Source organism: Bos indicus x Bos taurus, chromosome 10 (genome assembly GCF_003369695.1).
Source record: "Bos indicus x Bos taurus breed Angus x Brahman F1 hybrid chromosome 10, Bos_hybrid_MaternalHap_v2.0, whole genome shotgun sequence".
NCBI classification, from domain to species: domain Eukaryota; kingdom Metazoa; phylum Chordata; class Mammalia; order Artiodactyla; family Bovidae; genus Bos; species Bos indicus x Bos taurus.
In genome coordinates this window covers 81,893,509-81,915,265 of record NC_040085.1, presented here as the reverse complement: position 1 = coordinate 81,915,265, position 21,757 = coordinate 81,893,509, and the positions used below count along the sequence as shown (strand labels likewise).

The window sequence follows — 21,757 nt, the reverse complement described above, 5'->3', positions numbered from 1 at the left end:
ACTGCTGAAAGTCTGGAAAGCTTATTATCTTAGTGATTTAAAAAAAATTATATGAAGCTTGAAACTTCTAATCCAATTCTGAGAATATAAAGAAATACTATGTTGTACAAAAACAAGCCAAACAAAGAAAAAACCCAGGATATTAGCATGTGATGGGCTTCCCTGGTGGCTCAGATGGTAAAGAATCTGTCAGCAATGAGGGAGACCAGGGTTCAATCCCTGGGTTGGTAAGGTCCCTTGGAGAAGGAAATGGCAGACCACTCCAGTATTCTTGCTTGGAGAATCCCATGGACAGAGGAGCCTGGTAGGGTACAATCCATTGGGTTGCAAAGAGTTGGACATGACTGAGTGACTAACACACACACACACACACACACACACACACACACACAATTATTACTAAAGCACAAATTTTGTTCAAACTTCATAAAATTTTATGCTGGCGTCCACTATTTGCTTTATGAATCTTATTCAAAATTCCACATTGTATTCAGTTGCATTGAGCTGCTTCAGCTGCATGCAGCAAATTCTGGTAAATTCTCTTTTCATTTTTACAAATATTTTCTAATTTTCCTTGTTACAGTTTCTAAGATACACCCATCATTAAAAAGTTGACATGTAATTTTCAAATACATGGTTTTTTAAATAGTATGTTTGATATTAATTTCTCATTTAGGTGTTTTTCTTCTCTGCAATCACCCTTGCTGGTTTTTCGGTCTTCTTACTTTCTCGAGGCTTTCAATGGCTAAATCAAAGACTTCTCTTGGTAAATAAATGTCACATCATACTTGAAAATGTGTTATTTTCAAATATCTTTTGATATTGATTTCGAACATAATTCCACAGTGATAACAGGCTGTATGATTGCAATACCTTTAGACCATGAAATTTTTGCACCTCGTTTCATGTCCCTGGATGTGTTCCAGTGTCTCCTAGTTTATAGTCTATGGAAACTTGAATGGAATTTGTATCCTACTGTTGTGTGAAAATTGTATAAATCTTAATTATGTTGAATTGGTTCATGGTGCTTTTCAGGTCTACTATATCCTACTTTTCTATATTTTCATTCTATTAATTTTTGAGAGTTTGATATTGAAGTTCCAACTAAAATCTTAATTTATCTACTTAAAAAATAATTGTAATATATAGTGGAACTGTATGTAACTTTGTCCTGTATTTTCCAAGTCTCCAGTAAATGTATTATCATACTTTCATAATAAAAAAATAGCAAAGCTAAGTTATGCAGAATACATCATGAGAAACGCTGGGCTGGAGGAAGCACAAGCTGGAATCAAGATTGACGAGAGAAATATCAATAACCTCAGATATGCAGATGACACCACCCTTATGGCAGAAAGTGAAGAAGAACTTAAGGGCCTTTTGATGAAAGTGAAAGAGGAGAGTGGAAAAGTTGGCTTAAAGGTCAACTTTCAGAAAACTAAGATCATGGCATCTGGTCCCATCACTTCACGGCAAATAGATGGGGAAACAGTGGAAACAGTGGCTGACTTTATTTTCTTGGGCTCCCAAATCACTGCAGATGGTGATTGCACCCATGAAATTAAAAGATGCTTACTCCTTGGAAGGAAAGTTATGACCAACCTAGATAGCATATTGAAAAGCAGAGACATTACTTTGTCAACAAAGGTCCGTCTAGTCAAGGCTATGGTTTTTCCAGTGGTCATGTATGGATGTGAGAGTTGGACTATAAAGAAAGCTAAGCACCAAAGAATTGATGCTTTTGAACTGTGGTGTTGGAGAAGACTCTTGAGAGTCCCTTGGACTGCAAGGAGATCCAACCAGTCCATTCTAAAGGAGATCAGTCCTGGGTGATCTTTGGAAGGACTGATGCTAAAGCTGAAACTCCAATACTTTGACCACCTCATGTGAAGAGTTGACTCATTGGAAAAGACCCTGATGGTGGGAGGGATTGGGGGCAGGAGGAGAAGGGGAGGACAGAGGATAAGATGGTTGGATGGCATCACTGACTCAATGGACATGGGTTCGGGTGAACTCCAGGAGTTCGTGATGGACAGGGAAGCCTGGCATGCTGCGGTTCATGGGGTTGCACAGAGTCAGACATGACTGAGCGACTGAACTGAACTGAACTGAAGTTGGTCATGGAAGGAGGGCATGCCCTGGGTACCTGCACTTCAGCTAACCCCCTTTGCTGCCTGGCCATCTTTGACCAGCCAGCCTCTCTTACTCCTGCCTGGCCCCTCTCCTTCTACCTTGGTCCTCAGCTTCTGCTGGGATCCTCCTGCTGGCAGCCTCCTGACATGGCAAGCTGCTAAAGCGCGAGTCAGTCCCTCGTCAGTGGGTGGGTTCCTCGTGTAGTGCTCCCTAAAGGGAGCAGGGCTCTTTCTCAGGTCTTGTTCAGCTCCGAGGTGGGCTGGCTGGGGGTGGGGGCCTGAATGTTTCTGGAGCTTGTACTGAGCACCTGATTTTCTTCCTCACTACAAGACTTCCTGTAGCTCAAATGGTAAAGAATCTGCCTGCGATGCAGGGTTCAATCCCTGGGTTGGGAAGTTCCTCTGGAGAAGGGAATGGCAATCTGCTCCAGTATTTTTGCCTGGAGAATCCCATGGACAGAGAAGCCTGGGAGGCTATAGTCCGTGGGGTTGCAGAGTCGGACATGACTGAGCGACTAACACACACACACACACACAAGGGTTCATGGTCGATGTGAGTGACTTTGCTTCATAATGAGGACAGGTCTGTCCAAGCATCAGGCTGCTGGACGCTTTGGGGCTCTGACATCATGCCAGGCTCCTGGGGGCAGAAGTTTGGGAAGTCAGAGAAAGGGCAGAGCAAGGACCACAAAGCAAGCTGATTCAACAGTCCTCAGGTGGACTTTTGAAGCTGACCTGACACCTAGTGGCCATAAGCAGGAACTACACCACACCTGGGCAGGTTCCAGAGTTGCTGCAGGCAGGGTTTCAGCTGGGCCTCCGTGATGGGGGTGTGTGTCAAGGGGTGGGCCGGAGGGTCCCGGATGGTGGCTTCTCCATATGTCCATCGTTCCTCCAAAACTACACACGCAGAAATAACTTTGATAAGAAAATGTGCTGCCTTTTCTCTTTTAGGCAAAAGGTGAATAAAAACATTTTGAGAAAACTTTGCTATTTTCTTTTTTTTTCTTTTTTAATTTTTTTAACTTTATTTTATTTTTAAACTTTACATAATTGTATTAGTTTTGCCAAATATCAAAATGAATCCACCACAGGTATACATGTGTTCCCCATCCTGAACCCTCCTCCCTCCTCCCTCCCCATACCATCCCTCTGGGTTGTCCCAGTGCACCAGCCCCAAGCATCCAGTATCGCGCATCGAACCTGGACTGGCATCTCGTTTCATACATGCTATTTTACATGTTTCAATGCCATTCTCCCAAATCTTCCCACCCTCTCCCTCTCCCACAGAGTCCATAAGACTGTTCTATACATCAGTGGCTCTTTTGCTGTCTCGTACACAGGGTTATTGTTACCATCTTTCTAAATTCCATATATGCGCGTTAGTATACTGTATTGGTGTTTTTCCTTCTGGCTTACTTTGCTGTTTTCATTGATCCCTTGAGAGTCCCTTAGACAGCAAGGAGATCCAACCAGTCCAACCTAAAGGAAATAAGCCCAGAATGTTCACTGGAAGGACTGATGCTGAAGATGAAGCTCCAGTACTTAGGCCACCTGATGTGAAGAACTGACTCATTGGAAAAGACTCTGATGCTGGGAAAGATTGAAGGCGAGAGGAGAAGGGGACGACAGAGGATGAGATGGTTGGATGGCATTGCCGACTCAATGGACATGAGTTTGAGCAAACTCCGGGAGATAGTGAAGGACAGGGAAGCCTGGCGTGCTGCTGTCCATTGGGTTGCAAAGAGCTGGACACGACTGAGTGACCAAACAATGAATGAACAACAGTCTACAGTCCATAACAAATTTTGATGTAATAGCCTCATAATCCTCTGGGTTCCACCCAGACACCAGTAATTATTGGATGCTCAGTTATGAGCATGGACTTGATGGAGAATTTCAAGGGTTATAATAGTCTTAAAAGGCAAGCTCCCCGACTTCAAGGGGATCCGATTTATTTGGGGAGTCAAATATATCTACATACCCTGATGGGTGGGGTAGATGTGAGTTTCAGCTCAAAAACTCCTTCTATTGCCTTCTTTTCTTTTCATCATCCTAATTTTGACTCTGAGCCCATATGCTATGCTATGCTATGCTAAGTCACTTCAGTCGTGTCCGACTCTGTGCGACCCCATAGACAGCAGCCACCAGGCTCCCCCATCCCTGGGATTCTCCAGGCAAGAACACTGGAGTGGGTTGCCATTTCCTTCTCCAATGCATGAAAGTGAAAAGTGAAAGCGAAGTTGCTCAGTCGTGTCTGACTCTTAGCAACCCCATGGACTGCAGCCTACCAGGCTCCTCCATCCATGGGATTTTCCAGGCAAGAGTACTGGAGTGGGGTGCCATTGCCTTCTCCGTCTGAGCCCATACAACAGTCTAATTAACAGAAATTCAACTTTAGGCTAAGACTCTGAATGAGGGAAGGGAGGGAAAATAAGCTGTGGGGAGGGGGACAGATTTTCAGATCATGATTCCACCACATGTGCAGAAAGGGCTTAACATCACCTCCACCCTTGATGAAGAAGTAAAGTGAACCCCGAGGGCTGGTGCCTTGATTCCCAGGTGCCATTCCAGCACTTCCCTGGTGCTCCAAAGTGTGGCCCCTGGGCACCCCCAAACTCTCCCAGCTTTCCCTCGATTGCCCAAAGCAATTGCCAGGTGCATGAGTTTTTTCATCTCACCCTCTTGTTTTTATTGAGCACCTACTATAAGCAGGCACTGAACAGGTACAAAGGACAGTTCCTGCCCTTGTTCGTCCCAGAGGCGGCTGGCGGGCTTAATCAAAACCCCTGAAGGCACCCATTCCCCCCGCCGGCTCAACATATGCTGTTCTTGGCTACACCTGCTCTTCTTTTGCTAAGCTCCTCATGCCTCCCCAGTTTCCCAAGGAATTTTACAAAGAAATGCAGGATGGCAGATCCCTAGAACAGGCGGGGGATCTTTGGTTTCAGCTGTCCCACTTTTCAGGTGGAACCACGAGGCTCCAAGGTCAGATGGCCAGGCTGTGCCAGGCTACACTGGATGCCAGCTCGCTCCGTCTCCCGCCCGGACTCTCTCCAGGTGACACCCTGGCCTGTGTGTCCAGAGGCCCCGTCCTCACTTCCTGAGCACCTGCTCCCTCTGCCACTTCCTCCCGAGTCTCAGCCATGCCCCCAGACACAGTTTACAAGCACGGTGGCAACTGCTTGCGTGCGCTGACCTTTCCCCCACTGCTCTCATTCTGTCGCCCAGCAACCCCACACACTCCCAATCTGTCTCATGGCTCTTGATGAGGCCGCCAAGGATGGGCCCCCTAAAACCAGAGGGTGCTCCCAGGGGAAGGGCAGGCCACCAGCAGCCCGGAGACCCAAGCCAGACTTTATTGGCTGGCTCACAGCCCTGGCCTTGGGGTTTGTCCACCGAGGTTTCAGCCAGCTCTCCGCCTCCTCCCCTGCCACCAGCCGACGTGCCAGGAGTTCTCTGTCGCCGAGACGTCTTTCCAGACTGGACGTGTTGCTATGACCTCGTCATTTTCAAGAAACTGGATTGAAAGGTAAGGGGATAACGCTGAGTTGCCAATGCAGCCTAGTAGTGGCTGATTGCCGAGAGTGTTTAGACAGGCTCGAACCCCAGTGAGACCGTGTGTAAACCCCTCTCTCGTCTTGGCAAAGCAATGCCCGAGGTGAGCTTCAGCGTCCGGACAGGGATGAGGGTGGGTTTACGTTGTCAGCTTTGGCAGCAGATTTAATTTTAGAATGTGGACGTGCTCCTCCTGGGTCCGAGCCACCCAACCCACGTTAGACAAACAGGTGTGCAGACACGACATACGAAAGAAAGTTGGTGACTGTTACTTGTGGCATCAAAACTTTGGAAATAAGCTAACAGTCGGTAAGAGAGTCTCTTTCTGCACGGTGATATACCACGCGGTGGTTGAAAAGGCTGAGATAGATCTAAAGATACTAACGTGGACAGTTCGCCCAACCACACTGTAAGGCAGAGCAAGGTCAGAGGACTGTGACAGTATGGTTCTGTGCATGTGTGTTAGTTGGTCAGTCGTGTCTGACTGTGACCCCATGGACGTAGCCCACCAGGCTCCCCTGTCCGTGGGATTCTCCCGGGAAGAATACTGGAGTGGGTTGCCATTTCCTTCTCCAGGGGATCTTCCCAACCCAGGGATTGAACCCAGGTATCCTGCATTGCAGGTGGATTCTTTACCATCTGAGCCACCAGGGAAGCCCTGGTATGCTTCTATTTATGATAAGAGACTCTGTGTGTGTGTGTGTGTGTGTGTGTGTGTGTGAGGGTCAAATAATGTATAGTAAAATACTGTGAGTCTACCACATGCCAGCTAGTGTTCTATGTGCTTCATAGGCTTTAACTCATTTAATCCTTGAAAGCTCCCAGCCCTATATACAGATGGGGAGACTGAGGCACCGGGAGGTTGGGTAAACTGCCCAGTTCCACAGGAGTGGAGCTGGGGTTGGAACCAAGGTGGCCCGGTCCCAGAGTCCATGTTTTTAACACTTGGAGAACACACGCACGCACACACATACACAGACACACACTTGATTGCAAGTATGTGGGAAAAGTTCCCGAAGCATGCATCTGGGCTTGCTCACAAGCGCACTCTGGGGGCAGCAGGAGCTGTGGGGGCAGGTGAAAGAGTGCCTTCATTTTCTCCCTACGGCACTTCTGTGGACTTAGGCCTTTTACAAGTAGATATGATTTGTAACAAGAAATGATAATTTCAAGCAACAATAAAAAAGAAAGATAACTCTGCTCTTCAATCGGAAGTAACAGAACTGCAGTGTGTGTGACCGCAGGGGAATTCGAGGTGCCCGCTAGAGCTCCCCACTTGGGTCCTGAGGCCCCAGCTCCGCCTCTTGATGGCCACACGGCCTCAGATGAAAACTGGAGGGTTGCTGGACCCGACCTGATCTTCAGCCCTCTGCCTTGGGCTCCTCCCACCAGTCCCAAGGAACAGGAGGTGGTGCTTTAGAGAGGGCGGGTTGGGGTGGGGGGCCCTCGAGGTGGGGTGCACGCCTGAACCACCCTGCTGGGGCGATGCTTGCTGGATGATGGTGTTGCTCCTGACCAAGAGCATCATGTGCCAGCCTCTCATGTGCATTGTCTCCACTCTATTGTTAAGAAACGCTCTCGGGTGCTGTGGTTATCACCCCATTCTAAACACTTGGAGACTGAGAGCCCTGCACACAGCCTCACCCTTACTATTAGAGCCGAATTACAGCAGAGGCAGCGGCTCCTCCACGCATGAGGGACTCTGACAGAGGCAGGGACAGAGGTTCTGGGGGAGGGCCGTGGGGCAGGATCAGACAGGGGCCTCCTCCGGCAGTCTCCTTAGGGCTTCCTCAAGACACGCAGCTGCAGGGCCATGTGCAGACCAGCGGGTCCTGCAGCCTCAGCCCGGAGGTCTGGCATAGGGAAGCAGGTGCCCGGACCATGCAGACCTGGGTCCTAAGGCTGCAGCTGCCCCTTTCTGGCCGCAAGCACTTGGCTCCATGCCTTCCTTCGCTGAAGCTCTGTTTCATCCCTCACAGTAGGGTGGGGAGCACGCTAGTGCCCGTTGGGTACTGTGAGAATCCGGGCACCTGTCTGCTGACTGGTGGAGTACTTGGCATGTGGTAAGGGCCCATGGATGTTGGTCACTGTTATGATCATTGTCAAGGTCCTTGTTGGTCTCTTCAAGGAGTTCCTCACCTGCCTGGCTGCCTACACTCCAGGAGAGTTGAATGACCCGCGGTTCCCCATGGTGCCTCTGTCCTCTCGTCTGTCTGTCTGACACCCCGTCCCCACCCCAGGGCCTCGCCCTCTGCTCCATGCATCCCCATCGCTCCAGCATGGCCCCTGGAGCCAGGATGCCTTAGACGGAACTGGGGGCCTTCCGGGGGGCAGAGGGGCAGCCCAGAGAGGCCTGGGCAGTGGGGCCGGGCTGACCTGAAGTCCACCATGCCTGTCTTCTCGCCCAGCTTCTTTATCAGCTCCCTGACTTGGTACCGGTTTATGGGGACCTTGTTCTGCTGAGGAGGTGGACAGAACATGCAAGGTCAGTGGAGCTCTCTGCTCCCCGCCCCCGACCTCCCCATCACATACACACACACACCACAGTGCTTCACTCACTCGCCTTGGGCCCACAGCTGGCAACTGAGAGATCCGAGGGAGCTGAACCCACACACCCTGCAGGGCAGGAAGAAGTGCCCCCGACACCCAGGGGTCACTGCCCAGACCCCCGAGCCTCTCCTTTCAATCTGGGGGGCCCTGTGGGGGAAAGAGGTGGGAATCCAGGTGGAGTGGGCGGCAGTGACTTTGCAGTGTGGGAGGTTCATCCTTCCCTCCCTGGTACCGAGTCTAGCCAGCCCTCTTCAGGCCCAGCTCCGAGGGTCCTATCCCCACTCTGGACCCCCACAGAGTCCTATTCTTGCAGGGCCCATCCTTCCTAGGGGTGCTCTGGAGCCAGACCTGTTCACATTTGCATTTCAAGGGTTCCTCAGCACCTCCATCATATCCTGCACTTGAAGGTGTGGGATTTCAGCCAAGACGGTATAGCCTAAGGTAAAATACCGGGGCACTGGGATGTGGTCTCTTATCCTACTCCCGTGTGGAATCTGCCCAGTAGCCAAATGCAATGGGGAGAAAGACCTTGAAGATGAAGCACGTGTGTCTTTGGGCAGCATCGTGGGTCATCAGTGGCACCCAGCCATGCAGTAGAGAACGACGTCAGGGGGTGATGGAGGGAGGTTTAGCTGTCCCTCTGGGTCTCGATAGAGGAGGTGGACCAGCTGGCTCCTCACAGCCAGCGGGGAAGCTCTGTGAAATGCTCGTGTGTGTCTCTGTCTGTCACACACCGTGCACACACGCACACCTAGTGCCTGCGGCCACGAGGCATCCACCTACCTGTATCATGGCTTTCCGGAACTCGCCCACAGGCATCATCATCTCTCCACTAGGGTTCAGGCTCCTGAAGAAGTCCAGGACGGAGACTTTGTTTTGGTCTGCGTAGCTCTGGGAGAAGCAGGAGACACCACGAGCTTTGTAACATCTGTACGAACCCCCCACCCCCGTCTCCCGCCCCACCTCCGACCCTCCACCTGCCCAGACGGAGGTCCGGCAGAACCACACATGATGCTTCCCACGTGTCTGTCCCACCCGGATGGAGCAGGCTGTCCTGCCGGTCCACATCCCAAGGGCGGAAGGATAGTTGCCGAGGCTGTTAAGTTTCCACAGCATGGAGGGAATAGGGCGGTGATCATATGTATGTGCACTATTTAGCTTTGAGGTCGCCCCTGCTAAGACTAGTGGAGACGGTGCTCTGTGGATGTGAGAGGGCTGTTGTCAGCTCAGAGACCCAAAGACCAAACCAGAACCATGTAGTGGGACGGGCGGAGCAGGCTCCTGGAATTCATAGGATTCTCATTATTTCATCCGAACATCCTCATATGGAGATGTACTGTGTTAGAGTATTTTAAAAATGATATGTCATTGTTTTCCATTCAAAGATAGTAGCTACTCACATTTTAAGGTAATTTTAGATTAATAGAAAGAAAAAAATGAAAAATTACCCATAGTCCAATCCCACCGCCCAGAGGTAACATCTTGACGTACATTTTTTTTCATCTGCCTGCCTATCTATCTAACATCTTTCTACCATACATACTGTTTAATAAAATGCACTGTATTATATATTGTGAGCTCCTTTCCAGTATCATTAAGTGTTCTTTTGGTTTCTTTTTAGTATCTTCTGGTTTATCTTTCCCTCTGACTCTCAAAAGCCGAAGGCAAGGCGCAGCTGCGCTGACAGGTATTTTTGCAGACACCCTTGCTCACAGAGGAATTCCTCAGGGATCACTCTCCTCTCCCTGTACCTCCCTCTCAGCTGTACTCCGCTGACCCCACCCCGGGATAAATCCCGGACCCCCATCTCTAATTCCACATCCCCAGCAGCTGCTCGCCAGTCCATACCGAACCCCACTGACACCTCAATCCAACAGGTCTGAAGTGAGCCTGAGTCAGCTGGATTCTGTGATCCCTGTTACTGAGGGCTGCAGCAGCTACACCCACTCCAGTTCCTTCTTACCCACCTCTATAGTGTGTTACAGAGGCTGGAAAACCAAAGACCAGCCTTCCCCAAGCCCCCTTGAGGCTATGGGTAGGAACGAGATGGTTTCACCAAGCCCTTTGGTGAGATGCATGTGTGACCCGAGTGTTTTGGCAGCTTGGGGGGGTGGCTTCCCGATTCTGCAGGTGATTCCTGGTTGGGTGTCTTCCTGCCCGAGGCAGAAGGGACAGCCCTCCTGGTAACCCAGTTGGGGTGTCTGGCAACCTTTTCTGGAATCTAAACGTGGAGGCTTTTCTTCAGCCCTCTCATGTCTCTGGGGTCTCTTTCTGGTAATTCATTCCTCTTTGCTTAACCTAGTGGAGTGGATTCTGTGGTCTGCAACTAAGAGCTTGACTGGCGGATGGGCCTGTCACTTTGGGAGGTGTTTTGGCAAGACCCAACATAGTTCCTGCCCTGGAAGAGTTCAGTTTTGTGGTAAAAGGTGAAGCAGAGGGCTGTGGTAGTGTGTACCAAGGGCATTGACTCTTGACCGGGGAACCTGAGAAGGGTTGCCCGAGGAAGGGACACTCAAGTGCAGACCGAGGGAGTGCGGAGGAGGGGGTGAGACACAGAGGGCAGGAGGAGCAGTGTTCCAGGCAGAGGGACCCAGAGCTGACTTTAAGGGATGCAAAAAACAATGGGGAGAGATCCAGTGGGGCTGAAATGGGAGGGTGGGGAGATGGGAGGGATGAAGTCAGAGTGGGTAGAGAGGGCAGGGGCAGCTTCTTTTCCCCACTGGACTTCCCTATTGCTGGCAACATTACCATCATTCTTTTAGTCCATTGGGCTTGAAATTTGTAGTTATCTTCACCTCTCTCCTCTTCCCACAGGTCTCTCTTCTCCCAACACACACATACCCACACCCACACCCACACACGCAGACACAACCACTCACCAGGTCCTGGAGATGTTCCGTAAGGATATCTCCACTCCCATCGTCCTTTTCAGCCAAGTTGCCGTTCTATATCTAGAATACTACAAGCGTGTCCTCATTGATTTTCCCATTCTCATATTTACCCCCTTCAGTTCTTTTCTCTCCCTGTTGCCAAAAATACTCTCCCTCAGTCCTGCTGGATTCACATCACACCCTCTGCTCAACAACTCTCCCTGGCTCCCTGCTCCCTGACTTCAAACCCAACTCTGAGCCTACAGTCTGAGGACTGCCGCATCCAGCCCCAGCCTCCCTTTGCAGCCTTGGTTCCCAGGCTTCCCTGTGAGACTGGAGCCAAGTGGTTCTGTTCCCACCCCTCCAGACACACTGCAAGTGACTCCCTGTCCACTCCTTTCTGGTGGGAGTCCCCCTCCCTCCATCCCTCCCTCTGGGGCTCACCTGCACCCTTTCTGCATGTCAGGGCCCTTGCCCCAACCCACCTCTGCCAGGAGGCATCCTTCCCTGCTTGCCCAGTCCTGCAGTGACCTCTAGTTTGGATTGTACTGACACTTGCTACCTTGGTCACTTGTTTATTATTTATCATCTGACATTTTCTATTGGAAATGACTGTATCCCATCTTCCCAGCCAGATTGTTGGGCCCCTGAGGGGAAGGCCTATGGTTTACATTGTATGTGTGGTTGGGTCTCTCCTCTGGGATTCCTTTTCTATATTGTTTTAAAACGAGGAGCAAGGGCACTTTGCACTAGAAAACTCCATTCCCACTCTACTTGCAAAACAAATTTCTCCTCTATTCACCTGACATCGATTCACTGATAAAGATATAAAGATACTTGATACTGCTTTGCTTTCTAGAACTTTTCCTACAGTGAGAATTTTCATGCAAGAGCTCTTCTATTTGGTTCTGAAACTAAGGCACAGAGGTCCTGTGGCACATGCCATGCAGAATTGCCTTTGCAGGGCACTCTCCCAGCTCCTGCTGCCCCAGGTGGTAACAGTCCTGCCCCCAGCAGCACACCCCTCGCCTGCACGTCCAGGGCGGAGCCGGGAGTGAAAACCCCAGGCCTGGGCAGTCACTGCTCTGTGAGGTCATTGGACCAGAGGAGCTATAACATCCCTTCCAGCTCTAACACTCTCTGAGTTTTATTTCCACTGTTACATCTTTTTCCTCTCACTGCCAGACACAATTTAAGACTGGAGCCAGGAGCAGGTGACCTCTAGATATAAAAGACTTACAGATTTCTCATTAGTTGAAGCCACCAAATACCCATGCTGACCACAGGGTCAGGATGTCTTTGCATCCTTACCAGCTATTGGAAAGAGCCTCTGTGAATTGTGTGCTGGTCACATGCCAAGTATTGTTCTAAGTCCATCATGTGGAGTATAGAATTTAACCTTCACAGCAGCCCTGCTGGGGTGGGTACTATTATTATGCCCATTTTACAGGTGAAGAGACTGAGGCACAGAGCAATTCAGTGACTTGTCTCTGGTTGTAATGGAGGAGCCTAGCTGGTAGAAACCATCCTGTTCCACGGCCCTCCCTCTTTAGCCAGTTCCATGCACTTCCTTTCCTCTGGGAATCAGGAAGCATTGCTGATGGATCTGAGAGTCAGAGGGGATATCCTGCAGCTGAGAATCCCTTGTCAGACAGGACCATGAACATGCTCCGGGGGAGGAGAAATTCTGGGAGCTGAGCCAAAGGTTAACATTTTCCGGGGCCTCTGGGGGCTCTTAGAGGGAAGCAGGGCTCACCTGGATCAGTTTCACGGGGTTCGTCCATGTGAAGAGGGTTTTCTTGGCCGAGGGAGCTTGCACTGACTTGTATATCACATCCAGCTGGGGGTGGATGGCACACACCCCATCCAGGATTTTCACGAACTGCTCGGACACCAGCACATTCTGCAGCAGGGAGAGAGGGGACCTGTCGGGCAGCGGGTGCTGCCGTCATGCCATCTCCCAGCCCGGCGGGCTCCCCCCAAGCAAAGCCACGTGTTGTCTTTTCTAGTTTGTTCTGCGGTGCTGCTCCTAGCCCGGGACACAGCTGTCCTTTGCTAGCACTGGCGGTTTGGCTTGTGAGTTTCCCACGTGATCTGGATCAGGTGTCCTAGCTGGGCGCTGGTGGCCTGTCACCGCCTGTCAACTCACTCTGCTCTCAGAAGGTGAGCCTAGTGTCTGTGTGTGACAGACGGGCACGGCTGTGGGGTTACATGACTGGCCCCCAAAGGCCCTGAAAAGCCCATTTCTACCCCAGTGTTGGTCTTCAGAGCTGAAGCCCTAGCAGAGAGCCCCTCATTCCAGCCATCCGGTTGCCCATGGGGAGCCCCCGCCTTGTGGAAGGGCCTCCATGCCCACTTAGAGGCTGCAGGAGAGCACGTGCTCTGTGTGATGGTGTTTGATGAAACCTGGCCTCCGTGGGTGTGCTCCACCGGCTTCATCCCTCAGCTGCGGCTCTCAGTATCTTTTGCCTTTTCAAAGAACTCAATTCGTGCTAAGGGCTGAAGACTTACTCCCTCTCCTTTGTAGGTATTCTAGAGAAAGTTCTAGAAGCATCTACAATGAAGGGATTCCAACACTACTTAGAGTTATGGTGGCATCATGTGGAGTGGCAAGAGAAACTCCAGCTCAGGGGTTTATATGCCGCCTTAGGGTCTAAACAGCACCACTTCCGACATTCCCTCAGACACCCCAAGATAGTGCTCGGGTTCACACCTTCCAACCTGCACTGCAGGGGGTGGGAGGAGCCGAACTCTAATGAACTCTGGACCCAGGGGCTGAGGTCAGAGGCAGCAACACAGGGTGCAGGTCAGAGCTGTGGGACAAGCAGGGAGCAGGCCTCTGAGGAGGAAAACCAGGAGCACAAGGAGGAGCCAGGGCTGGGGAGGAGGAGACGAGGGAACAAAGTGAAAAGGACAGCAGGTATGTTTTTATGACACTTTATAATCTGTGGCAAATATAAACCCAATTTTTACTCATTATTCAGTTCTAAGAAGCTTGGATTTCAAACGCAAAACATCATCCCTGATAGACTTGCAAGGTATTAAAGTCTTAACAAAACCCCAATTAGTGTGGCATTAAGCAAATGTGAAAGGACTTTTCACACTTCACCTTTACAGAACTCTAGAGTGGGAGGCAGAAGCCCTGGTTTACTCCTCGCTGCGTTTCACACCTGCTGCGTGGTCCTGGGTGAGTGGCCTGACCTCTCTGTTTCAGGTTCTTTACGTGTAAAGCAGGACAATGAGGACAAGTACTAGTCATGGGTTGAATCGTATCCCCACAAAAAAAGATGCTGAAATCCTGACCCCAGTATCTGTGAATATGACCTTATTGAGAAATAAGATCTTTGCAGATGATCAAGTTAAAAATGAGGTCGCTAGGGTGGGCCCTAACCCGATATGACTGGTGTCCCTGTAACAAGGGAACACTGGGATACAGAGACGGAGCGTGACACCTGAGGCTGAAGGCAGAGATCCAGGGTGAGGTCTCTACAAGCCAAGGAACAGCGAAGATTGCCTGCAAACTATCAGGAGCTAGAAGAGAAGCAGGGAGCAGATTCTTCCTCACAGTCCTCTGGAGGACCCGACCTGACCAACACCTTGACCTTGAACTTCTAGCCTCCAGGACTGTGAGACAAGACATTTCTATCACTTGAGTCACTTGCTTTGTGTACTTTGCCTTGGCAGCCCTAGGTCACGAATACATTCTACCTACTTCCAGAGTAGAACTAAACGAGTTGGCGCCTATAAAATGGCTTTGGGGCTTAAAAAAAAGAGTATAAACTGATAGACAAGTATAGGATATTGTTGGCAACAGCTCCTACCGCTGGGATGATTCAGGCCAGAGTACCCACAGAGTGGAGTCACCTCCGCAAGCTTCCCGCCTCCATCTAGGTTTTTTTTTTTACACTCAAATACTACTCTGATTAGAGTAGGCTGAGTCATGAAATGAAAACACAGATTTGGACGTGTTTTCATACTCAGATTCTAAAAATCCTGTGATTGTGGAAGCATTCTAAGGCCCAGAGCCATCCATCAACAAAGCTGACTGCAGACAGGTCTGTTCTGGGGTCCCCCACCTTTGATTCTGGTGTTCCTCCTCTCTGCCCTCAGGCCTGCTCTTGGGGGTGCAGGTCCTGGGTTCTCAGGATCGGGCAAATAATTTTATACCATGATGTTACTGACTGACTGGCTACTCCAATGGAAAGGACCTCTGGAGGAGGGCAGAGTTGTACCCCAAAAGGAGTGTTTTGTCTTTTCTTCTCCTGGAGCACGTAGGCCCTGAGGGCCAGAGCTGTTGGCACCTGGCACGGTGGCCATGGCAACTGGCATGCTCCCTGAGTGTCAGCGAACCATCAGATGACTTACAGAAATGTCAATATCCTCCATCCTGGATTTGGGGTTCCTCTTGATGGACAGGATAAGTAACACAGCCCCATCCATACTTATGGGGTTCAGGAAAAGCTGTGGGAGGAAGGGCAAGGCAGAAGGAGGCAGAGATGGGGGCAGAAAAGGCTGGTTCAGAGCACGGGTTCCATATATCCCCGTCAAACCACAGTCTATGTCTTCCTTCCAGATTTCTCTGTAAGCACCCATCTCCCTGTCTGTCTGTCTGTCATCCATCCACTTGTCCATCTCACTGCTCATCCATCCATCCATCCAACAAACATCGACTGGGGCCCTGCAACACGCCAGTCACTGGGATAAGCACAGGCAAGCATGACAAGGATCTAAAATGAAAATATTTGGTCACTGTAGAAAAAATTTAAAAGCAGTAGAAAAAAATGTTAAAATCACCTATATTTCACTAACCAGAAAAAAATCTTCGTGGCCATTTTGCTGAGCTAGTTTTTTAGTCTTTTAGAAGTCAGATTCTCTGAACTTGCCTTGGCTTCGTTGGCCCCCAAGGCTGAGTCTTTGGCAGGCTGAGTCCGTTCTTCCTGTCTGAATCACACTTGGTGCCCATCCAGGCAGGCCAGCCTCTCAGCTTCCCCAGTCACTAGGCGGCCACCTGGGGTGGTCTGCCATCACCAAGCTACTTCCGCTGGTCAGAACCTGACTTCCTCTTGTCACCGCAACAGCTCTAGGGTGACTGCCCTCTTGAATGGCAGCTCATCTTCACTGATTCCTAACTCCTGTTCTTCCACCAGCACTCCCACGTCTGTGGTCCCCCAGAGTCACCCACATATCTTGCAGGAGTTGGAACTGCAGTAGAAAGCCAGGTAGAGCTGACTTCCCTCTGCCTCTTGCTAGCTGACAAGTCACACAGCCTCAGTCTTCTCATCTGACAAGTGGGGTTACTGGAGCCCACTTGATGGGGCTGGGCCAGGAATAAGGAGACAAATCACTTGAAACAGATCTTGGCTCAAAGTAGGAGCCCCAGAAAGGGGACCTGTTAATACAAGGCCTCATTTTTCATCAATTGCCAACTTACGAGGAGCTTCTCTGTTATAAATTAGCATCTATAAGCAAATTAATTTAAAATGAAATACATATTCATTCATTTACTTAATAAATATTCATTGGGCATCCCATGGACAGAGGAGCCTGGTGGGCTACAGTCCATGAGATCACAAGAGTTGGACATGACTTAGTAAGTCCTGTAGACTCAGGACTACTATCCTGTAGACTCCTGTAGTCCTGAGTCCTAGCGGAGTATTATATCCCCCGTACCCAGGACTCTGCTAGGTACAGGTGATATTAATGGGCAAACCCGAATACGTCTTTGTCCTCAGGAAGCTCTCAGGCTAGTGCGTGACAGACAAGTCACTCAGAACGAGAATATAAAGAGGAACTCTGGGGAGTTCTAGGAGAAGGGGTGAACAGGATCTGAGGGTTCCCTGGGGGTGCCTAGGGTACTGGGGCTCCCACTGTGTTCTGAGGCAGAACAGCAACTGAGGCCAGTCAGGGGAGCACTGTGGGCTAAGGAAGCGGTGTGGGCAAGGTCCTGCAGGGAGGGAGGTGAAAAAGCCCCTGCGGTCTCCCCTGGTGGTCCAGTGGTTAAGAAGTGAAAGTGAAAGTCGCTCAGGACTCTTAGCAACCCCATGGCCCGTACAGTCCATGGAATTCTCCAGGCCAGACTACTGGAGTGGGTAGCCTTTCCCTTCTCCAGGGGATCTTCCCGACCCAGGGATTGAATCCAGGTCTCCCACACGGCAGGCGGTTTTTTTTACCAGCTGGGCCACCAAGGAAGCCCAAGAATACTGGAGTGGGTAGTCTATCCCTTCTCCAGGGATAGACTTCCCAACCCAGGGATTGAACCGGGGTCTCCTGCATTGCGGGTGGATTCTTTACCAGCTGAGCTACCAGGGAAGCCCATGGTTAAGAAGCTGCCTGCCAAGGTAGGGGGTGCGGGTTTGATCCCTGGTCCGGGATGATCCCACATGTCATGGAGCTCCTAGACCCTTGCACCACAACTACCGAAGCCCGAGTGCCTAGAGCCTGTGCTCTGCATCGAGAAGCCACTGCAATGAGAAGCCTGTGCACTATAATGAAGACCCAGGGCAGCCAAAAATTAAAAAAAAAAAAAAGACCCTGAGGCATTGGCTGGAGCATAGGAGTTGGGGGGAGGGTACACTTGAAGCACACTGGGGGAGAGGACTGGGTTTGAGCCATGGATGCCCTGGGGGATGGGGGCTTAAGCTGGAGTAGAGTAGGTACGGGTGGGGTTAGAAGCCAGATTTACACTCAAAAGGCACACTCTGGCTGCAGTGTGGAGAGAAACTGGAGGAGGGGATTCCCTGGCAGTCTAGCGGTTAGGACTTGGCGCTTTCACTGCCCGGGCCCGGGTTCAATCCCTGGTTGGGGAACGGAGATCCCGAAAGCCACTTTGTGAAGAAAAAAAACCTGGAGGAGACCCAGATGGGAGAAAGGAAAACCAGTTAAGAGACAAACTGCTACCCTGTGCCAGGTGAGAGTGGAGAGTGTGACACTGAGTTTACAGAATAAAGCCAGCCAAGAATGTAGGTTTTTCTCTCCAGCAACATCCCAACCCACTCCCGCTCCCCACTGTCCCCACACACACAGATAAACATGTGCATGCACACACAGGGATGCAGGGACACATACACAGATGCACACCCACTGACGCACACATGCATGGGTGCAGAGACACACAGACATGCAGTTACACACACATGGAGGCACACACACACACACATGCACACACAAGCTGTCCTGTCCCCTGCCCGGGTGAAGACTACCTTCAGAACTTTGAGGCTTTCATTCAACTCCAGGGCTCTGCTGATTTTGGAGAGCCCGTCGTTGGTGATGTTATTGCTGCTGAGGTCTAGGTAGGTCAGGTAGCTGTTGAGTCTGAGGACCTCCCCTAGGGCTGCAGCCCCCTCGTTCCCAAAGCTGTTCATGGAGAGATCGAGTTTCTTCAGCGACACGTTAGACTGCAGGGAGAAGGGAAAATAGCGCCAGCATCAAGGCTGCAGGCAACTCATCCAGGCAACGGGCCCCCATTTTTGTCCCTGGCCGGCTTCCAGACAGAGTGCTCAGTGGTCCCCGGGAGAGAGACGGCCAGATCTTTCCAGATCCCTCCCAGCTGGGCTCAGAGTCTCAGAGCTCATTCTCTTTGGGTGAAGGTCATTCCCTTCGCCCTGAGTTAAACTGCCCCTTTGAAGTTACCCCCAGAGGTGCGTATGAGGCCCCAGTAGGGCAAGTTTCCCTGGGAGGGATTTGTACTAAAGGAGGACACGCATTCAGGAGTTGTGGGAGGCAGACTGACTGTGAAGAGCGCCTGAGGAGGTCTCAGATCACTGTCCTCAATGGTGACCATGGAGAAGGGGTTCAAGATGGTGGACAGAGGGACTGGTCATCCTCACCTGGGCTCAACCCTGGCTCCACTCCCGCAGGCTTACCCGGAGACCATTGCACAAGGCCACCACTCCCCGGATGTAGAGGTGGTTCCAGCTCAGATCCAGCGACTGGAGCCCTACATTGATGGCTGAGGGAGGGGAGGGCGTCATCTCAGCCTCCCCCACCTCCCGGAGAACCCAGGCTCTGGGTTGGCCTGAGATCCATGAAATTGGGGGTAAGAATGGCTCAGTCCTCATGCAAAGCAGAACACTGAGGCAATAACTTGTCAGTTATCCATTTAAACACAAAATGACAAGGGGATTCCCAACGCCACAGAATCGTGGTAAGATACTTGTACATTGCAGGTGGCAAACGTGGGATACACTCTGAACTGTCTGGTCAGAGATGTTTTCCTACTAAAATCTGTTTGCTCCATCTCAGGGCAATATCACCCCTGAGACTCTTCCTAGGTAGACAGTATAGTATGTAAGGTGAGTGACACTTGCAGATGTTTCCCATGGCATCACTCACAAAAGTGAGGTTTGTGACTCACAGGGGAGGGGTAAAGCATAACACAAATATCCACCTGGTGGAAAATCACACAGTCGTTAACATAGATGGAGACAGCATGGGAAACAGGGGTAGTTTACGTAGCGAGACTGCGGTGGGCATGGCAAGGTCTATCACGTGGTATTTTCATGGAGACCTATGGGAGCAATGGGGCCACAGAATGTCCATCCAGAACTTTAGGGATATAGCCAGGTGGAAGCGGGGCGACATCAGGCTTGTCTAGAAGTTGGGTTTGCACTGAAATTGCAATTTTTAAAAAAACTTAAAGGTGCTTTTGATTACAGCCTACATAGGGCTGGGAGAGCATTCTATTTAAACACGTCGGCTTTGTCATTTTTATCTGGGGAGGGCGGATGTGCTGAGGACACTATTGGGAAGAGAGACTAAAGTGCTCTTGAAGGACACTGAGTGGGAGGAACCGCCTTCAGGCCCAGGAAAATATGTTTTTCTGTTTTACTTTTTTATGCACAGAGTGCTCTGTACTGATCATGTCTTTCTCTTGTGTCAACCACCAGGACACACTTTTAGGAAAATGCACACCACCTCCTGTTGTATTGAGAACAAACTTTTCTCCTGCTTTCATTCTCTCCCTGGCTGTCTCCCTCAATCTCTTCCTACCCTTCTTTGCTCTTTTGTGCCATGTCCCCCACTTAAGTTATACTTTGCACTCCTGTTCCTCTTAAATGACCACAAAGTTAGAAGTTTAATTATGTTCTCACCACTTCCTAGCTATGTGACCTTAGACAGAAGGCAGAGATTCGCTCATTCATGTCTGACGCTTTGCGGCCCCACAGACTGTAGCCTGCCAGGCTCCTCTGTCCATGGGATTCTCCAGGCAAGAATACTGGAGTGGGCTGCCATGCCCTTCTCCAGGGGATCTTCCCGATCTAGGGCTCAAACCTGGTTCTCCCACATTGAGGCGGATTCTTTGGCTTACTTATCCTTCCCTTACTTCTGTTTTCTTATCTATAACATGGGAATGTTAACCTTTACAAAAGTTTTTTTTTGTAAAGATTGATGTAAAGAGCCTAGCATGATGTCTGTCACATAGCAATCATCTAATATTTGGTGGCTTTAGTACACAAAAATTTTTGAAAGCTGCAATATAGTATGGTGACAACCGTATTAAAACAGAAGTTAGTCTGTCTCATCTTAAATTTATGTTTTAAAATTTAATTTTAAAATGTTTGACAATTAGTTTTCAAAGGGAGACTCAAAATACCCAATAGTTCATTTACACTTTGCTCTTCCGTCCCTTCCGCTCCAGCTGAAGATCTTGCCTCATTGCTTCGCTGAGGAAGCGGCAGCAATGGGGTGAGAGAGCTTCGTCCTCCTAAAGTGCTATCTCCCAGCCCCACTGCCCCCCACACCCACTCTTGGGCTCCCCACTCTTTTCAGTGAATGATGGGTCCCTACTGCTCTCAGGCCACCCCTCCATGTTTGTTATAGATATTATCGCCTCCTGTCTTTTCAAGGACTTCGCTCCTATAATTATGTCCTCCTCCTTCTCCAGCATGTTTCTGTTTCTCTTCTTCCTATCAGCACTTCCCATCCTTGCAAACCTTCCTGGACTCTATGCCACCCATCTTTCTTTTCCAGCCACGTCTCAGTGGAGCGCCTGGAGTTGCTTACAGGGCCATTTTCACTTCTTTGCATCTCATTTTCAACTCAACCCACTCCAGTTGGGTTTGCATACCCCCTCACTAGTTATCTCCGCGCTGGCAAGTCCTGTGGTCACTTTTCTGTCTTCTTATTTGATCTCTAAGCAGTACTTCACCCCGCTGACCACCTCCCCCTTCTTGAAAATGCTCCCCATCGCGTGGCTCCTTGGTACCTCACTTTCCCTGCTGTTAGACTCATCACTCCCACTCCAGCTCCTCCTCCTCTGTGACCCCTTAAAATGTTGGAGTGACCCCGGGGGCAGTAGGATGGCCCCCTACTCAACTCTGTCTGCACTCTTCGCCTGGACGACCTCATTTGGACACATGGCCGTGGCTTTAAATACCTCGCAAATATGTTTCCAGTTCTGACCTGTTCTCCACTCTCTAAACTGACCCAGCAAACCACCTTCCTGACATCTCCGTGTCGGCGTCAAATGGGCATTGAAAGCCCTTCCTGGCCAAAAGCAGACACCTTGACTCCTAACTCCTGCCCCTCTGTACTGTGACTCCCTGAGTTCCCCTCACTGAGTAAACACCACCTCCATCTCACCAGGAACTGAAACAAAAGAATCACGAATCTATCTTTATCTCTCCCTTTCCCTCCCTCTTCACATCA

General features: G+C 50.2%; 2 protein-coding genes across 3 annotated transcripts in view; one reads left to right on the top strand and one right to left on the bottom strand.

Annotated features, from left to right (window-relative positions):
* LRRC74A (leucine rich repeat containing 74A) overlaps positions 1 to 21,757 on the bottom strand; it is a 39,502-nt gene that overhangs the window by 3,362 nt on the left and 14,383 nt on the right. Inside the window, exons 8-14 of the mRNA XM_027552884.1 lie at positions 18,973 to 19,058; positions 18,310 to 18,504; positions 15,476 to 15,571; positions 12,867 to 13,013; positions 9,024 to 9,131; positions 8,067 to 8,149; positions 2,232 to 2,343 (exon numbers count right to left, since the gene is read on the bottom strand). Of these exons, the coding sequence (XP_027408685.1) occupies positions 2,232 to 2,343; positions 8,067 to 8,149; positions 9,024 to 9,131; positions 12,867 to 13,013; positions 15,476 to 15,571; positions 18,310 to 18,504; positions 18,973 to 19,058 (827 nt within the window). The remainder of the gene's footprint in view (positions 1 to 2,231; positions 2,344 to 8,066; positions 8,150 to 9,023; positions 9,132 to 12,866; positions 13,014 to 15,475; positions 15,572 to 18,309; positions 18,505 to 18,972; positions 19,059 to 21,757) is intronic.
* ANGEL1 (angel homolog 1) overlaps positions 5,428 to 21,757 on the top strand; it is a 67,739-nt gene continuing 51,409 nt past the window's right edge. Inside the window, exon 1 of one of the 2 annotated variants that reach the window (XM_027552508.1) lies at positions 5,428 to 5,664. The gene's annotated coding sequence lies outside the window, so the exon portion shown is untranslated. The remainder of the gene's footprint in view (positions 5,665 to 21,757) is intronic. The other variant, XM_027552510.1, reaches the window with a different exon arrangement.